Source organism: Lithobates pipiens, unplaced genomic scaffold, assembly GCF_037356315.1.
Source record: "Lithobates pipiens isolate NorthernLeopardFrog02 unplaced genomic scaffold, aLitPip1_a1.2 Scaffold_13, whole genome shotgun sequence".
NCBI classification, from domain to species: Eukaryota; Metazoa; Chordata; class Amphibia; order Anura; family Ranidae; genus Lithobates; species Lithobates pipiens.
Genome location: NW_027507718.1, coordinates 168,441,921 through 168,464,079, shown reverse-complemented (window position 1 = coordinate 168,464,079; position 22,159 = coordinate 168,441,921). Strand labels below are relative to the sequence as shown.

At 43.3% G+C, this 22,159-nt stretch overlaps 1 protein-coding gene across 1 annotated transcript in view; it reads left to right on the top strand.

Moving 5' to 3' along the window:
• FZR1 (fizzy and cell division cycle 20 related 1) overlaps positions 1–22,159 on the top strand; it is a 119,393-nt gene that overhangs the window by 37,821 nt on the left and 59,413 nt on the right. The window contains exon 5 of the mRNA XM_077475825.1: positions 14,325–14,452. Coding sequence (XP_077331951.1) covers positions 14,325–14,452 — 128 coding nt within the window. The remainder of the gene's footprint in view (positions 1–14,324; positions 14,453–22,159) is intronic.

The window sequence follows — 22,159 nt, the reverse complement described above, 5'->3', positions numbered from 1 at the left end:
AGGCAGTAGACTTCTTAGCTTTGAGGCGATTCAGTTTGCGTTGTGCGCTATACAAATATCTCATTCATTCAGCATTGTAGGAATCGCATTTGGAAAAGTTTTTGGATGATGTACTTTATAGGCATAACACTTACTGATGAGATCTCCCTGCACCTTTTGCTGCGCTGTGGACTTTGGTCCCTTGTCTACTTTAGAAGTAGACAAGGGACCAAAGTCCACAGTGCAGCCAAAGTTGCAGGGAGATCTAATTTTTCTAGTCCAGCAGGCTAGTGTCCACCGCGGGAATCTTTCAAAAGACTGGAAAGAAATACTTCCCTGACATAAGTGCCTGATTCCTGTGCCACCAAGGAGAACGGACTTGTCTCATGGTGACCAAATGTTTTGCAGATGTTAGGAGTAAAACTGGTTACAGGGGACTGCCTCAAACGCTGTAATGAATGCAGTCAGACACAGCCTTAATTGACTGTTCTGTCAACAGGAGGTCCTCTAAGAATCCTACAGTAGGGATGCCACAGGAGCACAGCAAGGTTGGCAGTGCAGTGGCCCCACATAGCATTGAAATCACTAATGCTGTGAAAAGGTGTAAAGTAAGCATCTTTGTTGGCAAAAGGGAGTGCCTCAAAGGAAGCTACCGTGAGGCCCAGAGCAGAGAGTTGGACAAATGCTGGACTGATAAGTTTGAACTTGAGACCAGAGAGTCTAAAGCTTTTGTGGAAGGAGTATTCTAGCCTTAGCTGTGTCCAAAACTAGACTCCCAATACTCCCAATGATAAGTCTGTTCCAAAAACGATTTCTGAAGGTCCAGGATCCACCCGAACTACTGTAACAAATAGACAGAGCCCTCATTGACTGTTCCCTCAATATAAGGATGGTTATGAGTAAGCACTTCTTAACGTGAAACATGTCAACACGTCTTCCTTAGGTCTGGTGCTGTGATGTTTTATCTGTGGATTATTGTTCAATAAAGGTTTTGGAGTTTGCCATCCACTTTTTATAGTTGATTCTTTCTCTGTTGCAAGTCTGACCAGCACCTCCTTCGTAATTTTGAGAGAAAATAATGGGTGTACCAACCTGGAGCATTTTTTTTTTTCTCACCAGTGACCTCCCTTACTCTATCCAAAATGAGAAAAAAATTGCCCTAAGTTCTACTTTAATGTTTAATGTCTCCTTCAGATATATTATTTTAGCACTAGATTTATAAAGTTGTGTGAAGTTTTCAGTTCTATATCTGATTATCTCTAATGGAGGGGGGAGAAGGAAACCATACCAATCAAGTTGCCCAACCGGGGAAACTACCGCCCCAATTCCAAAAAGGTTGGGACGCGGTGAAAAATCGACATAAAAACAAAATGCAATGATTTGCGAATCTCATATTTTATTCAAAACTGAAAACGTATCAAATTGTTTAAACTGAGAAACTACCATTTTAAGAGAAAATAAGGTACCGTATTAGCGTATAACACGCGTGTTATACGCAGATCACCCGCCGATTGCGAACTCTTCTGCCTTTTCTGCCGGTCTCGGCAGCTTTCGGCTATTTTCAGCCTTTTCCAGCCGCTGTCAGCTATTTTTGGCCATTCTCTGAGGCTTTCGGAAGCCGCAGAGAACGGCCGAAAATGGCCGAGTGCGGCCAGAAATAGCTGAGAACTACTGAGCACCGCCGAGATACACAGGACATCCACTCTGTATCTCGGTGGCGCCATTTTTAAATGGGGAAACCTGCAAAAGAAACTGACAAGGCTGCAAATGACTGACAAGGCTGCATTGATGGGCATTTAAATGTAAGTTTTTTTTTTTTGTACATTTTTTTATTTTTTTCTTTCTTTCTTTAAAATTCCCTCCTAAACTTAGGGTGCGTGTTATACGCTGGCGTGTGTTATACACAATAAATACGGTAGTTTTAAAATGTTATGGCAGCAGCACATCTCATAAAAGTTGAGAGGGCAACAAAAAGGTGACAAAGTAAGTGGTACTAAGCAGGAAGAGTTGGAAGAATATTTTGCAACTCATTAGCTTAATTGGCAACAGGTTTATAACATTGGGTATAAAAAAGAGCATTTAGAAATTCAGAGTGTCTCAGAAATAAAGAGGGGCAGGGGTTTACCAATCCATGAAAAAAATCTGCTTCTAAAAATTGTTGAACAATATCAGAATAATGTTCCTGAATATAAAATTGCAAAGACTTTTTAAAAATCTCATCTACACTACATAATATCAAAAGATTTAGAGAATCCCATAATATCAAAAGATTTTGAGAATCTGGAGAAATCTTTTGTGCAAGGGACAAGGCCGAAACGCGATATTGTCGCTCTTTTGTTTATAGCGCAAAAAAAAATAACCCAAGTGGTGATCAAATGCCACTAAAACAAAGCTCTATTTGTGGAGAAAGAGAAAATACATAAATTTTGTTTGGGTACTACGTTGCACGGCCGTGCAATTGTCGGTTAAAGTGATACAGTGCCGTATTGCAAAAAATGGCCAGGTCAGGAAGGGGGGTAACCACCTACCGCCTGGCCTATAGCAGAATGATGGCCGGGCGGTGGTTCAGTTATCCTGACTGGGCGTCATACGATGTCCTGCAGGATAACAGCCGCACGTGCCCGTGGGGGTGCGCATCGCGGCGAGTGGTGCAGTGTGTCAGTCTGACACACCACTACACCAATATCGGTAAAGAGCCTCCGACAGTCGCGAGTAGAGGAGAGCTGATCGGCGGCTCTCCTGACGGCGGGGGGCTGTTTATCAGCACAGCCCCCCCCTCAGATCCTGCCCAGGACCACCAGGATGGCCATCCATACTGGACCACCAGATATGCCCCCCAGATCACCAGAGAAATGGCAATCAGGGATGCCTATCAGTGCCACGTATCATGCCCAGCAGTGCCCACCCATAAGTACCCATCTTTGCAGCCTTTGTGTCACCTATCAGTGCACACCAGTGCCACCCATGAATGCCCATCAGTGCCACCTACCAGTGACCATCGTTGGTGCCACCTTATCAGTGCCCATCAGTGAAGGAGAAAAAGTACATATTTACAAAATTTTATAACCGAAACAAAAGCAAAACTTCTTTTTATTTTTTGCTAAACAAAAAAAAAAAAAAAAAAAAAACTGCAGAGGTGATCAAATACCACCAAAAGAAAGCTCTATTTGTGGGAACAAAATTATAAAAATTCTGTTTTGGTCCAGTGTAGCATGAGCGCGCAATTGTAATTTAAACAGCAACAGCGCAGAAAGGTGAAAATTGGCTTAGGCAGGAAGGTATATAAGTGCCTGGTATTGGTAGTGGTTAAGCAAGCAATGGTAAAAATGTTGTTTGGGTACAGTGTTGCATGACTGCACAATTGTCGTTTAAAATGCGACAACGCAGAAAGCTGAAAATTTGCCTGGGCAACAAGGGGAGAAAGTGCCCTGCATTGAAGTGGTTAATTCTTGCAGTATACATTGCAAGAATTTTTTTTCCACGACAAAAGTGAAGTTACTTTTTCAATATATTCTACATGTGTGGGTAGTTGGACATGGCCGAAGCCATTAGCAAGTGCAAAGTATAACTGGTACACACAAAATAAATTTTACAGTGAAACCATGAAAATTAAAGTAGAATTCCTCGCAAAATCTCACTACTCTATGTGCCAGTTTTCACTAGAACATATTGCGGGAAAGGCGTGTTTCTCACACCATATGTGAATGAATCTTCCTTGAGAGAAGCATGTTCATTATTGGTGGCACACCACACGCATCTTACAAACACAGTGAGTTTGGGGCCTGATTTATAAAACTAGAGCTTGTAAAAATGCACCCCCCTTCCCCCCCCCTTCATTAACCTATGTAAGAAAGATATATGTATTTTTTTAATTTAAATACTCTTTATTGAAAAAGATTTTTCTTTTACATACGACATGATTATAAAAAATTATCATATAAAACAGCAAAAAATACAAATTCTTGCATCATAGAATTTATCAAAAAACGCAGACATAATCATGTAACCCATACTAATTTCCCTAACCCGCCTACTAAGCTTCCCCCCCCCCCCCCAAAACCCCATTCCTCGAACACGTGCTACCGGCTCCGGCCAGACCAATTCAGGCTGGCCGGCTAGGAAGATGGCAAATCCCTTCGGGGACAAGGACGGGGGACATCATCGGATTTTCAAACCACACCAAGCCCGGACCGAGTAAATACTCGCTAAGTCCTATCATCCATTATCTCATCCAGGGGGTAACCCATATCTCTCAACCATGGATTCCATAACGCCCCAAATTTTTTTATATTATTTTGTCTAATAAACATTGCTCGTTCACACCAAATTATGGAATTTATGGCGTTTACCCATGCTTGTAGTACTGGGGGACTCGCCTGCCAGTTCAACGCAATTAGGCGTCTGGCCTGGTATAGGCACCTCAGTATAGATGTCTTTGTTGCAGCGGGCATTCTACCCCCTTCCATAATCCCTAATAGACAAGTCTTAGCTTCCGGTTTCAAGGTGGTGTTGAAAATCCTGTTGATTCTGTGTACAATTTCTAGCCAATACTGATACAATTTTGGGCACTTCCATACCATATGGAGAAGATCCCCTAATGCCCCACATCTGGGGCAATTACCGTTAGATTTTCTACTTATTTTCCACATTTTTTTAGGGGTATAGTATGCCCTATATATAAAAAGTTTATGGGACATACGCTGTGATGGGGAAATAGATACCAAGTTCCCCTGTGCTAGGGTCTCATCCCATTGTTCACACTTGAGTGGTCCCAAATCTGCCTCCCATCCCCTTCTACTCTTATCGGGGCCCTCTCCTTTCAACACTTTATCCTTAAGTTTTGTATATAGCCTAGAGATCTGGCCCTTTGTTTGCCTTCGATCGAGAAATTCCTGGAGTAGGGGGGTCTTTATCCTCTCAATGGTAAGTGTACGATACTGTGCTTGTATCCCGTGTCTCACTTGTAAGTATATATAGAACGTTCTATTGGAAATACCAAATTCCTGCCGAAGGGCTTCAAAAGATTTCATAAGGCTCCCCTGGTAAAGGTGCACTAATCTAGTGATCCCCCTTCTCTCCCACTCTAATGGCCTACTTATACTGTTTAATTCGGCCAGGTCTCCATTGTTCCATAAGGGTGTATACTCAGTCACTCCCTCATAGTCCAAGAGTTGCTTGGTTGTCTGCCATACTCTCCTCGCCAATACATTAGTAGGACACCTACAAGCAAATGAATTGGCCTCCAAAACTTCAGCTAATGTTTTATGGTATGCTTTATCGATCATCAATTTATGGTTTGGGCAACCACCTCCTTCAAGCCCAGCCCCAGTAAAATGCTGGAGCTGGGCTGACAAAAAGTATGTTCTTAGGTGTGGTATCGCTACTCCTCCCTTTTCTGCAGAAAGCTGCAACGTCTGTAGTCGAATACGAGGCTGTCTCCTCCTCCATATTAACTCACGGATCAGCACCTCCAGTCTGGTAAACCACTTCTGGTTAATCCAGATTGGGGAATTATGAAAAATATATAGAATCTGTGGCTGCCAAATCATTTTTACTAGATTGCAGCGGCCAGCCACAGACAGGGGGGAGGCGACACCAGTTATCAACCTTTTGCTTCAGCTTCGCCAGTAATGGTACTAGATTCTCCTCAACATACTGGTTTATATCTCTAGAGATCCAAATACCCAGGTATTTTAACTTAGGCACCATTTCCAATCCCAAAACCGTAGATAGCATTGGACCTCCAGACCCCGACAATGGCATAAGGGCTGATTTGCTCCAGTTAATAACCAAGCCTGATTGTTGTCCGAATTCCTCCATCAACTGCACTACATTGTTCAGGGTAGAGCCCGTATCCCCAATAAAAAACAGGACGTCGTCTGCAAATAGGGCCATTTTCTCCTCCTCCGGTCCGCGCCGGAATCCCTGGATGTCCGGGCGTGATCTCGCCAGCACAGCCAGGGGTTCCATAGCCAATACGAACAGGAGGGGGGACAACGGACACCCCTGTCTCGTTCCTCTTTCTAAATGAAATGTATAGGAAAGTAAGGTCCCCATTTTAATCTTTGCCCTCGGTCCCCCATAGAGTAACTTTACCCATTGAATAAATAAGGGGCCAAAGCCAAAGCGTTCCAAAACCCCCCAGAGGTAACCCCACTCCAGGCTGTCAAAGGCTTTAGTAGCGTCCAAAGCCAGTATGGCACCTGGACCTTCATTATCTCTAGGTATTTGTAGATTTAAAAAAACCCTCCTAATATTAGTACTAGTTGTTCTGCCCAGGATAAACCCGGACTGATCTGGATGTATTAATTTATGGATGTAGTTATTTAAACGAGTTGCTAAGGCTTTAGCTAAAATTTTTACGTCTGAGCATAGCAGGGATATCGGCCGATATGATGAAACCTCTTGTTGATCCTTCCCCTCCTTTAGGATTAAAGTGATATTGGCCTCTAGCATTGATTCAGGAAGCTCTCCCGTTTCTAATGCATGGTTTAATGTTTCCAATAGTGCCGGCATCAGCTGTTCGCTGTAGCGCTTGTAGACTTCTACTGGGAGCCCATCAGGGCCAGGGGATTTATGGTTGGGCATACTGGTCATTGCGCTTTTTAGTTCTTCCATCGTTAATGGCAGATCTAGATTCAATTTATCCTGATCTGAGAGCATAGGGATATCTGTTTGATGTAAAAAGTTAGTGGCCAAGCGTCTATGTTCCTGTATGGTCGATTTATATAATTTTCTATAATAATCCTTAAGTACCTTCATAATCTCAGGGGGTCTGGAGACAAGGTCTCCATTTTGTGTTTTAATTACTTGTATTACAGTAGAGGGGCCATTAGATTGAACCAATAGAGAAAGGACTCGACCCACCCTCTCTCCTTCACCAAAATAATATTGGCGTTGAAAGATACGCTGGTTTTCTGCCTTCTTTAAGAGGGCCATTTTATATATCTGTTGGCAGTTCACCCAGGCCTGTTGTTTGCCTGGCGATGGGTCCTCCACGAACGCTCTCTCAGCATGAATAACATCATTTCTGATTTCTTTCTCTTGCTCTCGAGCTTCTTTTTTAGTTATTGCAATTTTCTGTATAAGTATTCCTCTAAGAAAGGCTTTTAGAGAGTCCCAGACAATTCCGGGGCCGCTGTCCCTCTATTAATTTGAAGAAATTCCCCTATCTGTACCCCTAGAAGGTTAGAGTTATCAATTAATTCTAGCCAAGCGGGGTTTATTCTCCACTCTCCCCGTGGGGCACTCTCTCCCGTATTCAAGGTTATCACTAAGGGGGAATGATCTGAAATCCCACGTGCCTCCTATACTATATCTGCCACCAGCCCTGATGCCTCCTTATTCCCCAGGCCCATATCTATTCTCGATAACGTCTGATGAGTACTAGAGAAACAAGAGTACTGCCTATCCTGGGGATGTCGTATACGCCAAATGTCCTTTAGTCCAACTTCCAGCAGGAATTCATGTAATCAGCCGGTTCTGTTCCCCACTGGGCAGGGAAATCTGTCCAGGCTCTTATCCATAGTTTCATTAAAGTCTCCAGCTATTATCCATGGGACCCCTGGTTTACCCAGGCTAAACATGAGGAATTTATGTATAACCTCCAATTTAAAAGGGGGGGGGGGGTATATAGATGTTGGCCAAGACATATTCTTGCCCATCAATCAGACAGTATAAGAAAATAAATCTCCCCTCCCCATCAATCTGGGACTCTTTACATAGAAAATCTGTACCCCTCCAAACTAGCACACTCACACCACGGGAGTACGATGAGTAGAAGGAGTGATAGTATGCCTGGAAACTCCGATTGTGTAGGTGAGGGGCCGTAGTTGGAGTTAGATGGGTCTCCTGTAGAAAAAAGAGGCCAGGTCCCCTCCTCCATCTCCAACATCACGGACCCCCTTTTCTTAGGATCTCCCAGGCCCCTCACATTCCATGAGATTATATTCCACCTACCCATCGACTCCGGTGGCTAATATGCTCTGGGATGGGGGGGGGGGCAAGGGGGGAGGGAGCCGCTTCCTCCCCCCAGCACCACCCCCCATCCCAACCTACTCCCCGTCACCATCCCAATGCCAACAGCACGTGTTCGAAGACTCACCCCCCTCCCCCCCCAGCCCTGCCCATTAGAGCAACCCCTAGGGGTCTCGATTGCAGCCGGTATAACCATACCCCATTCAAACATACCCTTGCTCCCCGCCCCAAGAAAGATATATGTATACTTTATTTTTAGTCTTATCATGTGATTCGACTCCCCTGTCATTCAGCAGTGCTGCAAGGGAGAGGAGGGTGCACCAACAGATGGGCCATAGGAGCCTGTAGGTGGTGTAACTGCTCAGAGGGAACCACCAGCCACTGTCACACCCTCTTCTTTCCTCTGCAGCTGGCCCTGCCTGAAAAACAGGCAGCATGGTTAGACTGGAGCAGCCTGATAATAGGCAAGTATACAGATCTTCCTTACACAGGTTAGTCAGAATAGGTGTTTGATTGGGGGGCGTTTTTGTCTGAGGAGGGAGCATTTTTAAGAGTAGTTGGGTTTTGACAGGAATTCTACTTTAACATTCAAAGATCAAAATGAGCATTACTCAACCCTGGTCTATTGAGTTCACAGAAAACCGTATGGATAAGAATACTTGTCCAGCAACCTGTCATAAAGCGTGTAAGGCACAGCATCAATTAGAAAATTTATTAAAGTGAAAGAACTAAGCTCCTAGAATTAATCTGCTTCTAGAATATTGTCATGAACACAATGCTGGAGGCCTACTGTATGTGGTCCTCCTACTGAAGCCGGGGAAAGACCCAATGGAGTGTGCGTCATACAGACCAATAGCTCTATTGAACATGGACTTAAAGATTTTAACAAAAATACTGGCCCTTGGATTATCTAATGTACTCCCTTCCATTGTCCACATCGACCAAACAGGCTTTATGCCGGGTAAGTCAACCGACACAAATCTGAGAAGGCTTTTCACCCATTTTCAAATCCAACCCATTTATGGCAATTCAAGAGTAGTGGTCTCAATTGACTTTGAAAAGGCCTTTGACTCTGTGGATTGGCTATACATGTCAAAAGTGTTGGAGATCATGGAGTTTGGTCCACAGTTTAAGAAGTGGGTATCCATGCTCTACAGACCTCCAAAAGCAGCAATCAGACTGGGATCATGCACCTCAGATTTTTTTGAGGTGGGTAGGGGAGCCCAACAGGGATGCCCTTTATCGCCTTTTCTATTTGCTCTTGCCCTGGAACCGCTGGCAGTCGCACTCCGCTCCTCTAGAGATCTTAGTATCAGAGTAGGTAGAATACTCTAGTAGTCCTCATCGCTCTACGCGGATGATATGCTGCTGTTCCTAAATGACCCGCGTGACTCGAATGTGGTTCTAAGAATTATTGATCACGTTACCACATTTTCAGGGTTTAAGGTAAATTTGGTTAAATCTTCTATTCTGCCAATATATGCGGAAGCAAAAGGACGAGGCGGATCCCAGATTACCACTGCAATGGGTTGAGTCCATAAAATACTTAGGTATTCAGGTTACAGCGAAAGTTCAAGACTACATGTCCCTAAACCTGCTCCTTCTTAATACAGTTACCGAAAAAGAAAGTACAGACTTGGACTAAACTTCCGTTGTCCCTAGTCGGTAGGATTAGCCTTTTATAAATGAAATTCCTCCCTGTCATCTTGTACTTCCTTAGGCATGCACCTGTCTGAGTCCCAAAGTCATACTTTCGGAAACTTGACAGCATTATTTTATCTTACATCTGTGCCCCTGTGTCTCCTAAAGTAGGATTCAGGTTGTTGCAGGAACCCAGGGATCAGGGAGGGTTGACACTACCCGACTATACTACTAAGTATAGTACTATATAGCAGGGCAGATGGCCTTTGCTCGTAGATGATTGACGGATGGGGATGTGGCTACGGTGCTGGGGGCAGCCCATTTAGGGTCTTATGACAGTCTCAGATTTGCCTTGTTCAGAGGCCTCAGATGAGATTTGCCGTTAACAATGACGATGAAAGCTACTATCAAGGCATGGGGCACAGCGGTGAAATTGGCATGCCCGAGTTATAGGGGTGTGTCACCATCAACTCCCTTATGGATGAACCCAACCTTGCCCCACTTCTATAACATACCAGATCCTATGATTTGGGCGGAGAAAGGTATTAAGACATGAAGAGACATAACCTCCTATGGAGAGTTGCTCACCTTTTTTCAACTACAGTCGAGGCAAGATCTTCCTAACATGTACCTGTTCCGATTTCTCCTAAATCGACATGCCTTTAAGACGCAGTTTCGAGAGGTGAGGGTGGAGTCTGCCCTCGTCTCTTGAAACTTTATTAACAAGCAAGGATCTGGCTAAGCCTCTTTCGCTGACATCCAAGGAACTGTTTAAGGTCACACCACTGGCTATTGCAAGATGCAGGGACAGGTGGGAAGAAGAGGTTCTAGATGTATATGGGAAGGACTGGGACGCCCTGATGACCCAACCATTCCAACACCTGGTGTCTGTAAGGGACAGGCTAATCCAGTTCAAGTTTCTGCACAGAAGTTATTACACCCCGGCTAGACTGGGCAAAATTTTTCCAATGACCTCTGCGGAGTGTTGGAGATGTTCCCATTCCCCCGCAGATGCTGACCACATTTTTTGGTGCTGTCCCCCTGTGCAGGGATTTTGGACTGATATTACCTCTTGTATTTCTGAACTAATTCAGGTGCCAGTACCAATGACTCAGTTTGTCTGCTGGGTCTAATGGATGAGGTAGTGTCAACACGGGCTATGCGAACGATGCTGAATGTCCTGCTTTTCTATGGAAGAAAAGCCATTTTGCTAAATTGGAAAAAGCAAAGAGCGCCAAGCATTTCCTTCTGGAAAGGCCGGATTAACTCGATGCTGCCCTACTACAAAGCCACTTATGAGGCTAGAGGTTGTATGAAGAAATTTGATAGAATTAAACCATGAGTGCCATACTCTATCTCCACAGTGGGGTAAAAAAAAATTAAATGCTGACTATTGGTGCTGGAGTGATGTGTTCATACTTTGCAAGGAACTCCAAACACTTAGAGGAGAAATCCCACAAATTAACTCTCAAAGAAGTTATAAGTATTAATCTATGAATAGACACCTCCTATAGAATACTAAAGGAAAACCATGATCAGGGCATCTTGTCGAGCTGTGGCTCAGGGGAGGGGGGAGGGGGGGATGGGTTAGTTAGGATGTTTCTGTTAGACAACAGGCCATGTGGCCTGGCATGGATGTGTCCAGTTGATGCATCCAAATGTTTGTACACTATGTCTTGAAAACGAATAAACAGAATTTAAAAAAAAAAAAAAAAAAGGTTAAAGAACTAAGATTTCAAGTAAAAGATAGGTGTACTAGCGTTATTCAAAACATAACCTCCTGCGCTGGGGTGCTTAGGGGTAGGATGGACTCTTCTCTCAACTGATCTTGCAAATACAAAGCACGCAGGTCTTTCTGCCCTCTTGGGACTGTCGGTATCCTTGTACAAACTACAAAACAAGAGGATGCACTGACCTAGTGCATTATCATAACTCCGTTTCTATTAAAAAAAAGTTTAAAAAAAAAGTGGGTACTTGCAAACGTGTTTTACACGAGCATATCTAAAAGATAGAGACCATCTCAAATCCAACATAAGTAGTTATTGTAAATCTGGTTGAAAAAAAGTCACAAGTGCATCCAGTTCAACAAATAGAAGGGAGGGGAAAAAAACAAAAAAAAATCCTATATCTAAAATCCCATACTCACAGTTGATCCAGAGAAAAGGCAACCCCCCATATTAAGCACAATCAAATTTGCTTCAGCGGTGGAAAAAAATGTCCTTCGAGGCAGTCGGATACGCTCTGGATCAACTTTACATATACATATAAATATTAGTATTCAGTTATATCATATCATATGCATCTAGGAAAGAATCCAGGCCTTTTTCAAAACCATCTCGAGAGCTAGTCAAAACCAGCTCTTGAGTGAGTTTATTCCACATTTCAACAGCTCTTAGTGTGAAGAAGCCTTTCTGTATTTGGAGATTAAAGGAGTTGTAAAGGCAGAAGGTTTTTATTTATTTTTTTATCTTAATGCATTCTATGCATTAAGATTAAAAAAAAAACATTGTGTGTAGCAGCCCCCCAGCACCCCTAATTACCTGAGCCTCTTCTCTCTCCAGCGATGTCCACGATCCCCTCAGCCATCCAGGACACTCCTCCTGTTTGGCTGAGACGCAGCAGTGGCACTATTGGCTCCCACAGCTGTCAGTCAGCTAATCAAGGGAGAGAGGGCCAGGTCAGGGCTCCGTGTCTGAATGAATACATGGAGCTCTAAGTTGGTTTGGGTGCCCCCTGTAGCAAGCTGCTGGTTGAGGGAGGGGCTAGGAGAAGCGAAGAGGCACCCGAGGAGAGGAGAACCAGACTGCTCTGTGAAAAACCAACTGCACGGAGGAGGTAAGTATAACATGTTTGTTGTTTAAAAAAAAAAAAACCTTTACAATCACTTTAAATCTTTTTCTCTAGACATAACGCGTGTTCTCTTGTCTCCTGTGATGACCTTAAAGTGAATAACTGTACGCCAAGTTCACTATATGGACCACTTATGTATTTGTACATGTTGCTCATATCCCCCATTAATCTTCTCTTCGCAAGACAAAATAAATTAAGTTCCTCTAATCTTTCCTCATAGCTGTGCTCCTCCAATCCTCTTATCAATTTGGTTGTCCTTCTCTGCACATTCTCCAAAACCTTTTTTGTGAACTGTTGACCGTTGTTAAAAGGGCAGATTTCCAGAATGGTCTTGACCTGTGGCTTGAGGAAGATAGAAGTGTGAGAAGTGTATTCCTGTATGCTGTTTCAGCAGCAAATGCAATAGGAAAGTGAGCATCTGCCATTTTTCAATGAATATATCGGAGTACAATAATATGCATATTATCCTTCAAAGATACCGATCAACTCTTTGTTGCCAAAAATAATCCTTTCAGCTGCCAACAATCTGGTGGGTATATGAAAAAGCATCTTCTAATGCCGCGTACACACGACCGGACTTTTCGAGGGACTAGGTCCGATGGACTTTCGGCGGAGTTCTGACGGACTTTCCGAATGAACAGACTTGGCCACACACAATCACACCAAAGTCCGACGGATTTGAACGTGATGACGTACTTGAATAAGGAAGTTCATAGCCAGTAGCCAATAGCTGCCCTCGCGTCGATTTTTGTCCGTCGGACTAGCATACACACGAGCGGATTTCTCAGTAGGAACTGGGTCCGGCGGAGTTCCGGTGGAAAAATTTAAAACGTGTTCTATTTTTAAAGTCCGCTAGATTTTTGGCAAGCAAAGGTCCGATGGAGCCCACACAAGATCGAATTGTCTGACAGACTCATTCCGTCGGACCTTTGCTGTCAAAAAGTCTGGTCGTGTGTACGGGGCATAAGGATACATCTATTTGTTGCCTCAGTAACACTCTTCCTCATATTCTTCCTGATGGATGAGGCCTATATCCACTTTAACATCCTTAATCTTCCCTGTAGGGGATGCATTGCTGGCAGTAATAGTTGCAAGAACCTGAGGTTTGTCCCATATTTACGGAGATTCTTGTAGATGACAGCGGGGCTATGTTCAAGTGTGGCCACCCATTACGGCAGTAGCCCTGTCCTCACATAAAATGTGATGTGGGGTTGATTTTTCAGTGCCTCTACTCCAGATGCCCATTTTAGTTTTGATACTTGCCCACTAATATGACATATTAAAATGCTTAACATGTGCCAACTGTTTGGTACTTCTTTTTGTTAATTTAAAGACGTTACACTATATGTTTCTTTTTATTTTATTGTGTTTTATTGGCAAAAATGTTTGTAGATGACCACTCTGAGTTGTCAAATGTGCAGTATGCTTTTGGAGACGATAACTCTATTCTGACATGACTACAGTGATGAGCTGTTGTGAGTAGTCTCGGTCCACCAACCTTTTTTTCATAGGTACTGAATGAGGTTTCATTTGTAATTTATAAGATAAAAGGGTCTTTCATCTCCAAATTGGTATATGATTTTCTTAGTTGCCAGTCCTTCTTTTTTTTTTTATCTTCCTCCTGGATTCGTGGTGGTGTATGTACTGTATAGGTCAAATATCTGATCATTTAAATTTGCAAGCCTTCACGAATGGCTCAGTCAGTGTGTTTCCAGTGTAGAATGGTTCAGGATAGTGATCTGTTTGGAGAAATATTGTTGCTTTATAAATATGCCCCTTAACATTGAGTTCTTTGCTACTGTTCTATAGCAGAATTTCTTAGTTTTGCCTTACAGGTTGCATGGTGCTGAAAGTGAATTTCTGCTTTCCTTTTGCAGATGGTCTTGCATACTCTGCCTTACTTAAGAATGAACTTTTAGGAGCTGGAATTGAGAAGGTTCAGGACCCCCAAACTGAAGATCGTCGGTTGCAGCCTTCTACACCAGAGAAGAAAAGCCTTTTCACAGTAAACCTTTTTTTTTTACTAAATATTACTTTAAAGTAGACTTGAGACCTGTGACCACCATTCAAAGTAGGCTGTGCTTGGTAGCCTTGCACAGTGTGGTCCCAACACATAGAAAATTCAATTTGCCTTGAGTCCATTGAGCTCAGTTCACACCACTACACAAAAAGTAGACGTGCTACTTTTTTTTTTTTTCCAGCACATTTTGTTGTGTACACCACATCACAACCCGTTGTGGTGAATATAAATGAATGAGATGTTACTTTTCCTTAAAGTTAATTGTCAGCTTCACTGCCTTCACAGTGCACACCAGTGGCAGTGGTATAACATGCCACTGGTGAAAACGAGCCTTTAACTCCTTACCTAAATTATGTTCCTCCCCACACCTTGCTCACCTATACTAACAGAAACATCAATGTAATACTTTTTAATTTTAGGACGTTTTGTCTTTCTACAGCTACAAGTGAGAATTTCTAGGACACAGCTATGCTGAGTTTTGAAACTTACCGTGTGTGTGTGTGTTTGTTGTGTTTTTTTTATTTATTTATTTATTTTAAACGCTGACTGCTCCTAAATCAGTGATGGCGAACCTTGGCACCCCAGATGTTTTGGAACTACATTTCCCATGATGCTCATGCACTCTGCAGTGTAGTTAAGCATCATGGGAAATGTAGTTCCAAAACATCTGGAGTGCCAAGGTTCACCATCACTGTCCTAAATGCTACCAAACTCTTCTAAACGCTAATATCCAGTGTTTAAAAGCTTTTTTTGTTTTTCTGTGATGAGGCCGCCGGCATCCTTAACAACCAGGTATTAGCTGTTTTGTTAAGCAGCGGGACGGGAAGCTGGCCGTCGCGTCCTTCACAACGGATGAGTCATCTGCTGTCAGCAGGCTTCCCCACTGACAGCTGAATCGGGGGGAAAAAAACGGAAGGAGGAGGAGGGATGAGCCCTCATCAACATGGGAGCACCCCCCCAAGCGCCTTGTTCCCACGTTGACTACGGATGAACCATCATTGTTGGATACATAATACTTCATTAATCCCAAGGGAAATTGGGATGCGGGTGGCTTCCAGATTCCGATAAGCCCCCACAACCACCGCCCAGGGTTCTGGGGAAGAGGCCCTTGTCCCCATTAATTAACGTATTCGTACGTTACATACGTATTCACAGCATTTGCTCAATACTTTGTTGAAACACCTTTGACACCAATTACAGCCTTGCGTCACACCTATTTTAGGGCAGTTTCTCCCATTGTTCTTTGCAAGACACTCTCAAGCTCCATCAGGCTGGATGGGAGCAACAATGCAGAGCCATTTTTAGATCTCTCCAGAGATGTTCAATCGGGTTCAAATCTGGGCTCTGGCTTGGACAGTCAGGGACATTGAGTTGTCCTGCAGCCACTTCTTTTGTTGGCTGTGTGCTTAGGTTTGTTGTCCTGTTGGAAGATGAGCCTTTGCCCCAGTCTGAAGTCCAGAGCGCTCTGGAGCAGGCTTTCATCAAAGATGTCTCTGTACATTGCTGTATTTCCCTTGATCCTGACTAGTCTCCCAAATCCTGTTGCTGATAAACCTCCCCACAGCATGATACTGCCACCACCAAGGTTCAAGGTAGTGATGGTATTGGCCAGGTGATGAGCAGTGCCTGGTTTCCTCCAGACATGGCGCATGCCATTCAGGTCAAGGAGTTCAATCTTTGTTTCATCAGACCAGAGAATTTTGTTTCTCATGATCTGAGAGTCCTTCATGTGCCTTTTGGTAAAAAAGTTGTGTGACTTTTACTGAGGCATAGCTTCTGTCTGGCCACTCTACCATACAGGCCTGATTGGTGGAGTCTGCAGAGATGGTTGTTCTTTTGGAAGGTTCTCCTCTCTCCACAGAGAAATGCTGGAGCTCTGTGAGAGTGAGCACCTGGTTCTTGGTCCCTTCCTGATTAAGGTCCTTCTCCCTCGATCGCTCAGTTTGTCCAGGCGGCCTCCTTTAGGAAGAATCCTAGTGGTTCCAAACTTCCTCGTTTTATGGATGATGGAGGCCACTGTGCTCATTGGGACCTTCAATGCTGCAGAAATGTTTCTGTGCCCTTCCCCATATCTGTGCCTCGATACAATCCTCTCTGAGGTCTGCAGACAATTCCTTGGACTTTATGGCTTGGTTTGTGCTCTGATATGCACTGTTCACTGTGGGACTTTGTATAGACAATTGTGCGACTTTCCAAATCATGTCCAATCAAGTTTTAGAAACATCTCAAGAATGATCAGTGAAAACAAGATGCACCTGAGCTCAATTTTGAGTGTCATGGCAAAGATGTGATTTTTTTTATTTATTTTTTCCTTTTTATAAATTTGAAAAGATTTTAAACAAACTTCTTTCGTGTTGTCATTATGGGGTTTTCTTTGTATAATTTTGAGGAACTTAATCAATGTAATCCATTTTGGAATAAGGCTGTAACATCACAATGTGGAAAAAGTAAAGCGCTGTGAATACTTTCTAGATGCGCTGTATATCCTTTGATGAAAAGGCATACTGTAGTTAACCACTTCCCACCCGGCCAATGTATATATACGGCCGGGTGGGAGCCGCCTGCTCCTGATAGGACGTTCAGGAACGTCATTCAGGAGCAGCGGGATCGTCATTCAGGAGCAGCGGCGCGATCCCGATGTGCTCGTGTCACCCGGACACGGCACATCTCAGATCGGCAGGAGGGCTCTGTGATTGGCCCTCCTGATCACATGACGGCCGTGTCCAATCACGGCCGTCATGTGATGTAAACAAACAGCCGGTTGCTAGGCAATCGGCTCTCCTCTCCTCACACGGAAGTCACCGCTGAGAAGAGGAGAGCAGAACGCTGCAGCCGGCTGATGATCAGTGAGTATGGGCTGCTTTTCACAGCTTTTTACTCACTGATCATCAGTGTAGTGTAAACACACAACACACCACACAGTGAAAACACAGTCCCCACATATGTCCCCAAAACACACATGTCCCCAAAACATACATGTCCCCAAATAATAAAAACACATGTCCCTAATAATAAAAACATGTCCCCCACATATGTCCCACTAAAATCACATGTCCCAATGATTATCTGCACACATATGTACGTGATCACCTGCACACATATGTACATGATCATTTGCGTACATATGTCCGTGATCACACAAACCAATTATTATACATTATTATTTGGCTTAAATTTATGACAAAATTTGATTTTATTGGATTTCTTTTCAAATAGAAAAAAGAAAATATTGTTTTTTTCCCAAATTTCCGCTTTTTTTGCGCTTTATATCGCAAAAAAAAAAAAACGGAGTCGTGAATAAATAACACCAAAATAAAGCTCTATTTGTGCGAACAAAATGATAACAATTTCATTTGGGTACAGTGTAGCATGACCGCGCAATTGTCACTGAAAGCGCTAGAGCGCTGAAAGCTGAAAATTGGGCTGGGAAGGAAGGGGGTGAAAGTGCCCTGTATTGAAGTGGTTAAAGTACCTGCTTGCCATATAAATAGAGAGATCATCCTGCCAATTACATGCAGTTATGAAGCATCATGGGTCCCAAACTCGCTCATAGAATAGAAGTGTATTATTTAACCAAGCCGTAAGCACTTCCATGAGATTAACCTCTCGAGTCCGAGAGTGGAGCTAGAGTATGAAAGGTCCATGTACCTGTTGCTAATGAGAAGTAATCCAACATCTTGCAGCTGTTAAAACATGTAAGGTCAGTCTTTTAGCATTATTGAGGCTTGGTTCACACCTATACATTTTTTGGTGCTTTTTGCAGAAACACACTATAGTTAAGTTAACATGGTTTCCTATGGGACACATTCATAGCTATGCTTTTTAGCCACTGCTGTTTGGAAAGGGTCAGGGACTACTTTTTAAATGCAAAATGGTGCCTTTTCTGGTTCAATGCTAGAAAAGAAATCCCCTGGGGGTGGATTTTTAAGGCACGTACAAACTAAAATGGTACAAAAATTATTTTATTACATAAAACAAACAAAAAAAGTTTAGTATACATCTAAAAAATACAATACCGTATAATCCATTTAGAATTTTATTTTATTTTTTCTAAATTGATTATTCGGTATAATCGAGTGTAGTATCAATACTGGTTGTACATATACCCTTTGATGTATTTTTTAGATGTATACTGAACTTTTTTGCTTGTTTTATGTAATAACATTTTTGTACCATTTTAGTTTGTACGTGCCTTAAAAATCCACCCCCAGGGGATTTCTTTTCTAGTATTTAGTGTTTTGGATGTGGCATAACAAATTTACGTAGCCCTGCCATACCCTCCCTTCTGTTTTTCTGGTTCAATAGACCTCATTGGAGAAGCTACAGAAAAGCATGTAGTTGAATGAAAAACAAAGCTACTAGTGCTTTCTAGGCTTTAAGCATATTAAGTAGTAGCAAACCAAGCAAGAATGCAGCTGAATCAAGCTAAACACGTATCTATAAAAGTTTATTAAAGATCTTTTACTTCTAGCCAAAAGGGACATATCCTTGAACAGGTCCAATATTTTATTTATGAAAAATTGTGTGCCCGAGTGTTGCCTACGTCTCCTCCAGCAGTGGGCAATGCAGAGGCTTCTAACATCCATCGCCACCCTCTCCAGCAGAATCTGACACCGAGATGCCCAATATCTTTGAGACGCTTCAAAAGTACTTATCAATGGATGCAGTCAGTCCCTTTAGGTAAGACCCCAATAGCTGAATTTCATTTGGCAATTGTTTCACTGAAAGAGAAACTATCCTAATTGGAGCTGTGCCTTTCTCTTTAAAATTAGAGGTTTCCACCATTATCGCTCATAGATCGAAATATTAGACCAGGGTTTTCCTAATCATCCTCCATGCCAGGATTTTATGTACAAAGATTGAAAACATCCTGAAAAACAGTTCCTTGTTCATGGTGCTCTATCACTTTGTGTAGATTTTGTCACAAAAGTCACAGTAGTCAGCCACCTGTGTTGCGCTACTAAAGTTCTGTCTGTTCCTTTTAGATCAAGCTCCATCTCTTACAGATCCTACTGACAAAAGGTTGGAAGCAATTTCTTGATCAATGTACTCTGCAGTTAGATCTGCAATTAAACCTATGCCCACCTCCACACTCATTGGCAGGCTTCACCGGACTGGTCCAAATCCCTAAGCAAGGACTGGTTGGCTGCTGGTGCTGACACACAATTTTTTTCAATTGCATTGACCAGATGATCACCATGATAGTTTGTGTGCTAGCAAGGAATGCTAACTGATTTATGTTTCGGATTAACCATTTTACCTGGCCAGAAGATAACTTGGGCACTCCAGCTTACAGCAGAACTAAAAAAAATAAAAAATAAATTGTGAAAAGACAGGCTTTGGCACATACACAGCTCTGTTTACGTTTCTGGCACAGTGCAAGTGTGCCACGATGAATGACTCCCGAGCTGGCCAATCAAATCAGCCAAAGACAGGTACCCGGGGGAAGCTAGAGAGAAGATGCCGGTGAAGGATCTCACAGGCATTGAACCATTGAAGTCAGAGTTAAGGATTTGTGCCTTTTTAGGCTTAATGTACACGGGACTTTTTACAACCTCTCCTGAACGATTTAACTTGTCAGATAGTAACCGGTGCTTAAAAATGTCAGTTTTGCTGCGTTTACTTGCCACGTTTGCGTTTTAGAAAAAAAAAATTTCTTCCAAATAGTGAAAAATGTAAAAGCTCCTGTAAACGAAACGCACCTGAACACGAGTTACCGAATTTACACGCGTTTACAATTCGAGGGGAATTTCTTCACCTTAGACCCTCTTCCACTTGAACATGTAGGAGTGTTTACCTCGATCTTGTATGGAAAAAGCATTTAACCACTTGCCAACCGACTCACGCCGATTTACTTTGGCAAAGTGGCACGGGTGCGCAAAACAACCCACCTGTACGTCTCTGCGTCATCCGCAACTCGATGTACGCCGGTGGCCCGCGATCGTGGCATGGAGAGGCAGAACGGGGGGATGCCTATGTGAACAAGGCATTTCCCTGTTCTGCCTAGCAACATGACAGGGATCTACTGCTCCCAGTGATCGGGAGCAGTGATCTGTCATGTTCTAGTGAGCCCACCCCCCTACAGTTAGAACATGCTGAGGGAACACAGTTAACCCCTTGATCACCCCCTAGTGTTTAACACCTTCCCTGCCAGTGACATTTACACAGCAATCGCTGCATTTTTTAGCACAGATCGCTGTATACATGCTAGTAGTCCCAAAATAGTGTCCAATCTGTCCGCTGCAATGTCAGTCACGATAAAAATCGCAGTTCGCCGCCATTACTAATAATTAAAAAAAATAATAAAAATGCCATAAATCTATCCCCTATTTTGTAGATGTGATAACTTTTGAACAAGCCAATCAATATACGCTTATTGTGTGTTGTGTTTTTACCAAAAATATGTAGAATAGTGCATATTTGCCTAAACTGTGGAAGAAATTTGGGGTTTTTAAATATTTTATGGGGATATTTATTACAGCAAAAAGAAAAAAATATAGCTTTATTTCAAAATTGTCACTTTTTTTTTTTTTTTGTTTGAAGCACAAAAAATAACGCAGAGGTGATCAAATACCAAAAGAAAGCTGTTTGTGGGGAAAAAAGGGGCGTCAATTTTGTTTGTGTACAGCATCGCATGCCCGTGCAATTCTCCGTTAAATCGATGCAGTGCCGTATCGCAAAAAGGGCATGGTCAGGAAGGGGGTAAATCCTTTTGGGGCTGAAGTGGTTAATATCTGGTATATAGCTGAAAGAAAAAGGCCTTACTTGAGGGACCATCCAGAATTGTTCTCTCAAAGTGGGTCAAGGGGGAGAATTGTAAAGTAGGGGTGATGGTCAGATCGTAATGGCGGATTAGTAATTGCCCATAAAACACCTGACGGGGAATGTCAAATCTGTTCTGAAGTTCAGCAAACAATAAAAGTTTACAGGTTCTGGGTTCAACCAGATGTCTAAAGTGAAATAAGCTGTGTGTCGCCCAAGGGAACGACATTGGAAATGTAAGGCCATTGGGCACTCTTAAAGCGGGACTGCACTGTGGAAAAAAATATTAAAAGCCAGCAGCTACAAATACTGCAGCTGCTGACTTTTAATAAATGGACACTCACCTGTCCCGGGGTCCAGCGATGCCGAGATCGATTGATCGCTCGGGTCTCGGCTGCTGCTGCCGCCATTCTAGGTGAGGGAATCAGGAAGTGAAGTGAAGCGGCTTCCCTTCCCGGTTCCCTACTGCGCATGCGCGAGTCGCACAGCGCAATAGGAATTGTCCGCACTGTCTCTGGGACCCTTCTGTGTCCCAGCAGAAAGCGCGCAGGGACAGGAAGAAGCGTAGACTCCCGTGGGAGTCTATGCCCGGAAGTGGGTGTAAATACCTGTCTCTGACAGGTATCTGCACTCCCCTCCCCCCTGAAAGGTGCCAATTGTGACACCGGAGGGGGGGAGGGTTCCGATCAGCGTAAGTTCCACTTTAGGGTGGAACCCCACTTTAACTTTATATGGGAAAGCAGTCTTCAATGATGTCTCAGAATGAAGGGCATGTTCTCCACACAGTTGGCAGAGCAGCGCCGTGGTGTGTGAAACTGTAGGGGGGGGAGATAGAGAGAGGAGCTGTCAAAATTGAGGTTGAATGTCGGGGGTGGGCGTGACCCAGCTATCCAACACCTGCCAATGGGATAGGATCTGGGCAAGCCGCTA